The 10,940-nt window shown below is 48.2% G+C and overlaps 1 protein-coding gene across 1 annotated transcript; it reads left to right on the plus strand.

Annotated features, from left to right (window-relative positions):
• Positions 1 to 64: 64 nt before the first annotated feature.
• Positions 65 to 9,285, plus strand: LOC121619135 (gastrula zinc finger protein XlCGF57.1-like). The gene is made up of 2 exons (XM_041954755.1): positions 65 to 196; positions 7,199 to 9,285. Exons 1-2 carry the CDS (start codon positions 133 to 135, stop codon positions 8,851 to 8,853), a joined length of 1,719 nt encoding a protein of 572 aa, XP_041810689.1. The 5' UTR covers positions 65 to 132; the 3' UTR covers positions 8,854 to 9,285.
• Positions 9,286 to 10,940: the final 1,655 nt, after the last annotated feature.

Raw genomic sequence — 10,940 nt, forward strand, 5'->3', positions numbered from 1 at the left:
CTTTATTTTGAAACACGTCCCCGGAAGTATTCCGTTTTACTTCCGCTCCAGTGCATCAGTCGGTGGACTCAAACCTGTTGGTTAAATCGGAGAAAATCCGTCGATCGTTTGGTTTTTTTGTACAGATCTGAGATGGACCGACACCGGAGGCTGCTGGACGTGGACTTCAAGGCTGAAGCGAAGCTGCGAGGAGAAGGTTTGTTCTCTTCTTACTGCTGTTTACTGCTCTGCTAATGTTGCTAAGCTAACGTTAGCCGCAGCTAGCGCCCGAGCCGGTGAAGTAAACGGGTTTTATCGGAGGCTTCATGTCGTCCCCTGGACGTCCAGTCTCTCCTCTCGCGTGTTAATCGTCTCTGTATTTCTTAAAGTGAAGACTGGACAGGTTCGGGTCTGCTGGAGCTGGAAGAGGCTTCAGGTTCGGTGTCAGGCTGCTTCCAGTCCACCAGAGACAGCAGCCAGTCTGTGCTGTCAGCGAACAAGTTCTCAGATCCTTGACTTCAAGTCAAAGTTCTAAAACCACACAGGGAGGGAGGACGGGGTCAGTCCGTCCGGTCTGCTGCGGGAGCTGAAACCGGTCGAGTCTGTGGAACCGATTTAACCGGGACTTGTCATGATGAGACTTTCAGGTCAAAGAAGAAGGAACCTGCATCATTAATCTAAAAAACATTCAGACAACGTGATTTAGCTCCGCGCAGTATGTGTATACAAGAAGAAGTACTCAGGTCCTGTACTTGAGTAAAAGTACTAATACCACACTGTCAAAGTACTCCACTACAAGTCCCGCGTTCAGACCTTTTCGAAGTAAAAGTATTAATGTAAGTATTAAAAAAGTTGTGTAACAGTTTTCAAACCCGGTTTATATGAAGTCAAATACCGAACCGGACCGGTAATACCGGGTTTTACCACGGGGTGTCGCACGTGACTCAGCTGCTCCACAGAGGAGCAAACTGAGAGGCCATGAAGGAGAAAACAGCAGCACCGTCATCACAACCACCAACTGACCCTTTCTTCTTCTACAGGAATAAAAATAATGAAGTAAGACCTGAGCCGCTCTCAGCAGACCGGCCGCTCACACTGCCACCGCGAGGGCGACGTGAGAGTTTTCATTTGGCAAAATTTATCATAACTAATTCAGTCTGTTCACATGAAATCAAACCAGAGGAAGAGGAAAAGAGAAGAAGAAAATAAATAAAGTTCGAGTGAGGGTTTTGAAACAGTTGACAAAATGTTCGTTATGATTCATACGGACACATACAAGCTTTCCTTGGTGTAGAATTTGTTCTGTACGGCAGCACATCGGTGAAAATCTGAGCTCAGTTTGTGGTTAAAGTGAGAAGTTTTCCTCATTTAATAAAATTCTTTTCATGTTTTAACATTTTTAATGTTAATGGGACATTTTCGGGTTTTTTTTACCAAATATACAATTATTACAAAAGATTTTTATTATTGCGTCACAAAACGCCTTTTCACAAAAACAACATGTCATTAAAACAAGCTTTTCTCGTTCTAATGAGATAAAATGGTTTCTTTTTAAAATAATAAACCTCCACGTGGTGTTAAAATGAGAAGATCCATCATTGGCCGACAGGCCCCTGCGTTCAGAGCCATCATGACCGATTAGTAATCCCAGGGGCTAAAGTCAGGTGTCATAGCAACAACAGCAATACGAATGAAACACGGGGCAGGTACAGGTGAGAGTACAGAAATAAGAATAATCATGAAGTCAAGCGCTGAGCAGCTTTACTCACGTGTCTGCTCTGGATCCTGAAGTAGTGAACCACGTACATGTAGACACGTAGTACTGTATGTCCGGTTCATGAAGTAGTCTGAGTCAGTGACCGGGTTACGACGGGTACCAGTCAGTGTTACCACATGTGGTGAAGGGACAACTCGCCCAAAATCAGCTGTGACATTGTTCATTTGTCCAGAAGTCAGGACCCGGTTCCCGAAGATTATCCACAGACCCTGATTTGAATAACTTCATGTAGTAACTATTGAACTATTGTTCACCCACCAACCACATCACTGCGCAGAAGGAAGTGGTCTGTTACTTGTCTGTCACTGGTCTGTCACTGGTCTGTCACTGGTCTGTTACTGGTCTGTTACTGGTCTGTCACTGGTCTGTTACTGGACTGTCACTGGTCTGTCACTGGTCTGTCACTGGTCTGTTACTAGTCTGTCACTAGTCTGTCACTGGTCTGTCACTGGTCTGTCACTGGTCTGTTACTGGTCTGTCACTAGTCTGTCACTAGTCTGTCACTAGTCTGTCACTGGTCTGTCACTGGTCTGTCACTGGTCTGTTGTGGGTCTGTTGCTGGACTGTCACTGGTCTGTTGCTGAACCAGTACTGGTTTGTCAGAGGTCTGTTACTGGTCTGGTTCTTCCTCTCCAAAGTGACCCCTTCTCGTCGCAGGTTTCCTGCAGCGCCCACATGAGTCTCGATAAAAGAAACCAATAAACTTGGAGGCACATGATTCTGTTGGATTGGACGATTTGGAGGAGGACTTGGTTCTCGTTGGTATCGGCTGGTATATCGACTGCTCGATGGACGACGCTGCCCAGTCGTCATCATTTCACTGACGTCTGTCTCTTTGAAATCAACAGCATCTAACATCTAAAACAAAGAAGTGACAGAGCCATATTTCTGTTTGTGTATTATTTTCATGTTACATTTTATTGCTTTTCTACTTTTTCATTCATATTTATAACTATACTATAACGTATAACTTATGTCTGACATAATGTTTTTGTCTAAAAATGCTTCTGAATCATTTATTTTTCGAAAGATCTTTCACATGTGAAAGGTTGTTTCATAAGTTTGTATGATTGAATTTGTGCTGATTCAGAGATAAAACAGTTCAGTTGTTTTTGTGGCACAAACAGGAAAATAAATTCCCCCCCCCAAAAAAAAAAACAAAACAAACAACAACAACAACAACAAAAACATGAGTGTCAGCATCATCCCAGACTTTCACCATCGGTACATCCCCAATGAGTCCACCTCTGGACCACAGACTGAACAGGGGTTGTGCTGCTGGGTTGTTCCAGTTCCACACTTACAGTTTTACATCATTTTTTTAACCAGAACAAAAACGTGATTTAAGCTGCAAGCAGCGTTGAACCGTCTTTCACATCCAGGTACCTCTTGGAGGGAACACAGTCGTGGTCCTGTCGTTGTGGAACCATTTCGAACCTTCACAACTACAAACATGAATGAGTTTAATGTCACTTCGAAGAACACACTCTAATTATACAGTGTCATATATTTAAATGTTTAAACCACGTCATGTGAATTTCCTGTAAATCATATGATGTTCGTCACATATGGCTCTTCCTGCTCCTTGTCTGCCTCGTCATGGCAACAGCATTGCATGAAAGCTCAAAAGCTTCCGAGTTTAGCATCTTGATAGTCTTCACTGACCAAATTTGAGGTTGAACCTGTAAAAGTGCTGGTAGGTGTTTGTAAAAGTCTGGAACCTGTAAGTGACACTGACTAAAAGTGACGTAGTACCAAGAGGCTCTTCTCTAAGTCTGGACATATTACATCTGCCTTCCTCATTTTGTACAGTTTATCCAGCTGAAACTTGCCACAGGAGTTACTTTGTTGAAAGTATGTAGGGGGCGCTCTCGAGCCACATTGCCACAACCAAGCCCAAGACCTGTATCAGATAAAGCTTTCGCCACATCTGATCCAGATCTCATGACCTTGAGAGTGTTCCTAGCCCTTCCTTTGCTTTTTCACTGTGAGACATGGCAACAGCATTCCATGAAAACTTAACAACTTAACAGTGTAGCATCACACAAGAATTAAAGCTAAGACAAACAACCTTGACATAAATCTGATAAACCCTTAGGGGGCGCTACAGAGCCCATATAACACACATGAACCCAACTGCTGCATACTATCATGATGTTTGCAGGTTCTGATGTTCATGCCAATTTTTGAGTATCTGTCTGAAGGCTAAAAGGACTCGGGAATATTCGCACTGCTGCCGAACATCCAAACCCAACGTCCAACTGAAATATTTACGAGCAACATCATCAAACGCCAAATCACCTTCCTCTTAACCGAGAGGATGCTCCACCAGGACCGAACCTTGTCATTTTCACCAGCTCAGTCTCAAGTCTCTCAAAGTCAAAGTCAGGGAGTTATAGTCCAGGTTGTGTGTATGTGTGGAGGGGGGGCAGAGCAGGGAGAGAGTCCAGCATCAGGGGGGGCAGAGCAGGGAGAGAGTTCAGCATCCTGACAGCCTGGTGGACGAAGCTGTACTGCAGTCTGCTGGTCTTGGCCCACAGACTCTGCAGTCTCCTCCCTGATGGCAGCAGGCTGAAGAGGCTGTTTGACGGGTGGGTGGGGTCTCTCGCAATGCAGAGGGCTTTGCGAGTGAGGCGGGAGGTGTAGAGGTCGTGGAGGGAGGGGAGAGAAGCACCGATGATCTTCTCAGCTGCTCTCACGATGCGCTGGAGGTTCTTCCTGTAGGACGTGGAGCAGGCGCCATACCACACGGTGATGCTGCTGGTCAGGACGCTCTCGATGGTGCCTCTGTAGAAGGTGTGCATGATGGGGGTCGGGGCTCTAGCTTTCCTCAGTTTGCGGAGGAAGTAGAGGCGCTGGTTTGCTTTCTTGGCCAGCGATGTGGTGTTGGTGGTCCAGGAGAAGTCCTCAGTGACGTGCACACCCAGGAATTTGGTGCTGCTTACCCTCTCCACCGTAGCACCATCGATGGTAAGGGGGGCATACTGGGGGCGTCTTCTCCTGAAGTCCACAACAATCTCCTTCGTCTTCTCCACATTCAGAGAGAGATTGTTGTGTTCAGACCACAAGGCCAGGCGGCTCACCTCGCTCCTGTAGTCCGCCTCGTCGTCGTTGCTGATGAGACCCACCACAGTTGTGTCATCGACGGTGTGCAGTCGTGGGTCAGCAGAGTGAAGAGGAGGGGGCTCAGCACACATCCCTGGGGGGGCCCGTGTTCTGTTTTGTGGTGATGGATGTGTTCCTGCCGACCCGAACTACCTGAGGTCTCCCAGTCAGGAAGTCCAGCAGCCAGTCGCACAGAGAGGTTTAATCCCAGCTGGTCCAGTTTTGTGATGAGCTGTTGTGGGATGATTGTGTTGAATGCTGAGCTGAAGAGTCTTTGTTGTCCAGGTGTGTGAGGGCTGAGTGGAGGGCAGTGGAGATGGCGTCATCGGTTGAGCGGTTGGGCCGATACGCAAACTGGAAGGGGTCCAGGGAGGGTGGGAGGACAGTCTTGATGTGTTTCAACACTAGCCGTTCGAAGCACTTCATGAGGATGGGGGTGAGTGCTACCGGACGGTAGTCGTTGAAACAGGAGGGCGACGACTTCTTCGGGACAGGGATGATGGTGGTGGTTTTGAAGCATGTGGGGACAACAGCTTGGCTCAGCGAGATGTTGAAGATGTCTGTGAAGACATCCGTGAGCTCTCCGGCACAGTCCCTCAGCACGCGACCAGGAATGTTGTCAGGACCAGAAGCTTTGCGAGCGTTGATCCTGCTGAGTGTCCTCACACTGTCAGGGGACAGTGCTCATTTAGCAGGGGGGTGGAGCTGTCACAGGTCTGCGGTGGGGGTTTGTAGTCCGTGATGGTCTGTATCCCTCGCCACAGGCTCTGCGTATCCCTGCTGTCGATGAAGCGATGAGCTATCCTCCTGGAGTACACCTTCTTGGCCTCTCTGATGCCGCGTGACAGGTTGGCTCTGGCTGTCCTCAGGCCCTCTTCGTCTCCTTCTCTAAAGGCCGTGTTACGGGCCTTCAGCAGCCTGTGGACCTCTCCTGTCAGCCACGGCTTTTGATTGGCCCGGACAGTGATGGTCTTTGTTACTGTTACATCATCGATGCATTTGGTGATGTAAGCAGTGACGACGTCTGTGTACTCCTGGAGGTCGGTGATGTTGTTGTAGGTGGCACCCTGTTTAAACACGTCCCAGTTTGTGGTGTTGAAACAGTCCTGAAGTTCCTCCAAAGACCCTTCGGGCCACACTCGCACCTCTTTCAGAACTGGTTTGGTGACTTTAACCAGTGGTCTGTATGCTGGCATTAGCATGACAGTGATGTGGTCAGAGGCGCCGAGGTGGGGGAGGGGAAGGGCCTTGTAAGCTCCTCTCTGGGTGGTGTAAACCTGGTCCAGTGTGTTGTGTCCACGTGTTGGAAAGTCTATGTGTTTGTATAGCTTCGGAAACATCCTCTTTGGGTCTGCATGGTTGAAATCCCCAGCCAGGATGAGGAAGGTATCTGGGTGGGCAGTCTGCTGCTCACTGACGTGTTGGTACAGTTCATTCAATGCCTCGCTCCTGATGTTTTCATTGGAGCTTGGAGGGATGTAAACAGCCACAAGCAGTATGGCTGTAAACTCCCTCGGGAGGTAAAAGGGTCGGCATTTTATGACCGTAAACTCCACCAGTAGTGAGCAGTGCTTGCAGATCACAACAGCGTCACGACACCAGTCATTGTTGATGTAAACACAGTCCCCCGCCGCGTGTCTTACCTCCCTCAGCGAGAGCTCTGTCTGCTCGATAGCAGGTTAGCCGCTCGAGCTGAATGGCGTGGTCCGTTACGCTGTTGTTGAGCCAAGTTTCCAGTGAAAACATACACACAGCACTCTCCCGCAGACTTCTGGGTTGTCCGTAGAAGGCGTAGGTCAGGCATGTCAAACTCATTCCATAAAGAGCCGTGTGGCTGCAGGTTTTTTTTTCCAACCAAGGAGGAGCACACCAGGCTGGAATCAATTAATCAGCTGATCTCAGTCTTCAGCTGATAACTAAGTGAACCCTTGATGTAGATTGGTTGGCCTGCTGTGCTCCTCCTTGGTTGGAACAAACACTTGCAGCCACACAGCCCTTTATGGAATGAGTTTGACATGCCTGGCGTAGGTAGTCCAGTTTATTGTCCAAAGAGTGTACATTGGCCAGCATGATGGTGGGGATAGCCGGCTTGTGTGGGCTAGCTGCTAGCCTGGCTCCATCACTTGTGGATCAGTGGCACAAGTGGTGCAAGACCCTTAGCAGGAATACGTATCACATCAGCCCCCCACGAGGACACACTCGGGTTACACGAGGACACACTCGGGTTACTCCATGATGAGACTAATGGTTAGAAACAGTTAGATTAGATACAGAGGAGAAACTTTACAGGTAACAAACGGTCATGAGTTTACATGAACTTGTCTGTCTGTGTTTCAGCTTTACCTTCAGATGTCCGAAAAGTGATTGTTGGTGAAGAAGAGCAGCAGGAGTGGAGTCCCAGTCTGGACCAGGAGGACCCAGCAGAGCCGCCACACATTAAAGAGGAACAGGAGGAGCTGTGGACCAGTCAGGAGGAAGAACAGCTTCGAGGGCTGGAGGAGGCAGATATCACCAAGTTTGCATTCACTCCTGTTCCTGTGAAGAGTGAAGAAGAGGATGAAGAGAAACCTCAGTCCTCACTGCTTCTTCAGATGAAAACAGAAGCTGGTGAAGAGTACTGTGGAGGACCAGGACTAGCCAGCAACTCTGATCCAGATAGACATTTGCAAACAGATACTGATGACTCGTCTGAGACTGAAGTCAGTGATGGTGAGTGGGAGGAAAACAGTGAACCTCAGTCACGTTTAAACTCTCAGAAAACAAATGAAGTCACTGCTGGTGATGTTAACTGTAATACTATTGAGAGGTCATTCAGCTGCTCTGAATGTGGTCAAAGATTTGGTCGCAAGCCACATCTGAATGCACACATGAGAATTCACACGGGAGAGAAACCGTTTAGTTGCTCTTTTTGTGGTAAAAGATTTTCTCAGAAGGGAAACTCAATCAGTCACATGAGACTTCATACAGGAGAAAAACCTTTCAGCTGCTCCATCTGCAAAAAACATTTCAGATACAGCGGAGATGTTAGCAGACACATGAAAATACACACAGGAAAGAAATCATTCCACATTCGTAACACGAGCAGCAGTAACACTCACACAGGACCAGAGCCAGCCAGGAGCTCAAAACCAGATAGACATTTACAACGAGTTACTCATGATGAACCTTCAGAAACTGAGGCTGAGGTCAGTGATGGTGGGTGGAAGCAGAGCGGGGAACTAGAGTCCGGTTTAAACTCTCTGAAAAATGAAGTCTCTGTTGGAGACGTGAGATGTAATACTGACAAAGAGTCATTTAGCTGCTCTGAATGTGGGAGAACATTTTGCCGCAGGGATCATCTGATGAGCCACATGAGAACTCACACGGGAGAGAAACCATTCAGTTGCTCGGTTTGTCAGAAACGTTTCAGCTGCAGTGGAAACATTTTGGCTCACATGAGAATTCACACCGGAGAGAAACCGTTCGAATGCTCATTTTGTGGCAAAAGCTTCAGCCAGAAAGGAACTTTGCAGCTACACATGAGAATTCACACAGGAGAGAAACCATTCAGTTGCCCCTTTTGTGATAAACGATTTGCACATAAAAGACGTATGACGCTGCACATGTCAGTCCACACAGAGGAGAAACGCTTCAGCTGCAGTGCATGTAACAAAAGATTCACTTGGTACACGCAGCTCAGAACCCACAAGTGTGTTGGTGACTCCTCACAGCTTCGTCAAAGCCAAACTGAGAAAAAGGCTCCTGCCAAGGAGTCTTTTAGCTGCACACAGTGTGGCAAAAAGTTTAGCCTGAAGGGCAATCTGAAGACACACATGAGGATTCACACGGGAGAGAAACCATTTAGTTGCTCAGTTTGTGGAAAAAGTTTTAAACAAAATATTCATCTTACAGAGCACATGACGATTCACACGGGTGAAAAACTGTACAAATGCAGTGTTTGTGGTAAAGGATTCAATAAGAAATTACTTGTCAAAAACCACACATGCATTTAATCCTGAGACACTTTTGTCAGATCTCGCTCACATCCTGAATCCATGGATTTGCATTAACAGAGAATAAGTGAACAATTTGTGTGATGGCTGTTGCAGAATTTTCCTGTATAGAGGCGAATAATGTCCAGACAGATGTGAACCGTAGCAGCAGCTGAATAACTCATTGGGGAATTTAACCACGACTGAATCTTTAATGCTGAAATGATTTGTCTGTTGAAGATACAATCTGATTCCATCAAAGTTGTGACTCTGTGTGACACGTTAATAAAATAAAATGTGATCATTTGCGCATCCTTGTTGACATCTACTCAACTGAAGACAGCACAAAGACAAAAGATTTAATGTTTGACTTCATCAGCTGTAAATATCTGCTGATTCTGAATCTGATGCAGCAACACATTTTAAACACGTTGGGACAGGAGCAACTAAAGACTGGGAAAGATGTGGAACGCTCCAACAACACCTGTTGGGAACATTCCACAGGTAAACAGGTTGATTGGTAGCAGGTGATAGTATCATGATTGGGTCTGAATCATCCTGGAAAGGCTTAGAGGTTAAAGGTATATTTCAGGTTTTTCTGATGTGGGGTTGTACAAGGTTCTTATCAGTAGTCAGAAGTTCCATCCATCCATTGCCTTCCGCTTATCCAGGGCCGGGTCGCAGGGGCAGCAGTCTAAGCAGGGATGCCCAGACTTCCTTCTCCCCAGACACTTCCTCCAACTCTTCCGGAGTTGGGAACGCCTGGGCAAGCCAAGTGACATAGTCCCTCCAGTGTGTCCTGGGTCTTCCCCGGGGCCTCTTCCTGGTGGGGCTTGCCCGGAACACCCTCCCAGGAAGGTGTCCAGGAGGCATCCGGTGAAGATGCCCGAGCCACCTCAGCTGGCTCCTCTCCACGTGGAGGAGCAGCGGCTCTACTCTGAGCTCCTCCCGAGTGACAGAGCTCCTCACCCTATCTCTAAGGGAGCGGCCCGCCACCCTGCGGCGGAAACTCATTTCAGCCGCTTGTATCCGAGATCTCCTTCTTTCCAGAGACTTGAGGTACTCAGGGCGGATCTCGTCCGGACTCCCGTTGCCTTGCCACCGAGGATCAAAACTACCTCGGTGACCTCAGCCTGAGTGATGGATGAGTCAACCTCTGGGTCCCCAGCCCCTGCTCCCTCTACGGAAGGCGTGACAATGGGATTGAGGAGATCACAGAAATATTCTTTCCACCGCCCGACAATATCCCCAGTCGAAGTTACCAGCCCCCCCACCTCCACTGCAAACAGTATTGGCAGGGTACTGCTTCCCCCTTCTGAGGGGGTTTGCCAGAACCTCCCCAAACTTTTCCCATACCCGAGTTTTTGCATCCACAACCGTCCGGGCCGCAGCACGCTTGGCCTGCCGGTACCCGTCAGCTTCTTCGGGAGTCTCACGAACCAACCACGCCCGATAGGACTCCTTCTTCAGCTTGACGGCATCCCTTACTTCCGGTGTCCACCACCGGGTTCGGGGATTGCCGCCACGACAGGCACCAGAGACCTTACGGCCACAGCTCCGAACAGCTGCGTCAACAATGGAGGTGGAGAACATGGTCCATTCGGACTCAATGTCTCCAACCTCCCTCGGGATCTGGTCAAAGCTCTCCCGGAGGTGCGAGTTGAAAACCTCTCTGACAGAGGGTTCTGCCAGATGTTCCCAACAGACCCTCACTATCCGTTTGGGCCTGCCAAGTCTGCCCAGCTTTCTCTTCCGCCAGCGGATCCAACCGGAATACAGACGTTCTGCGGTCGAGGGAATGTAGTGCCAAAGAAAAGACTCTGACTGACAGCAAGGCAGATACAACACTGAAGCCGACATTGATTATTTTAGCTGGGTCTGGTTATGTTTTGCTGCTGGCTCTGTCCACAGCAGCATCCTGTCGGCTTCACCAAAGTAGAGTGTGACCAGTGACCACCATTGACTGTTGGGGACTGTGACTATGCATGAATACTTCATACAACCCACCTCAGAAAACCTGAACTATCCCTTTGACAGACCTCCCAACTTAAGTCTGTGTGGGAAAAACTGCACTGACTTTTTTTTTTAATTGTAATTAATTGTCTTTT

This window comes from Chelmon rostratus, chromosome 16, assembly GCF_017976325.1.
Source record: "Chelmon rostratus isolate fCheRos1 chromosome 16, fCheRos1.pri, whole genome shotgun sequence".
NCBI classification, from domain to species: Eukaryota; Metazoa; Chordata; class Actinopteri; order Chaetodontiformes; family Chaetodontidae; genus Chelmon; species Chelmon rostratus.

What these genes read in the sequence shown, in the direction of transcription:
- LOC121619135 (XM_041954755.1), top strand. Translation starts at nt 133, where the DNA reads ATGGACCGACACCGGAGGCTGCTGGACGTGGACTTCAAGGCTGAAGCG. An exon ending in AGCGAAGCTGCGAGGAGAAG is followed by an intron (nt 197 to 7,198) that starts GTTTGTTCTCTT and finishes TCTGTGTTTCAG; the next exon opens with CTTTACCTTCAGATGTCCGA.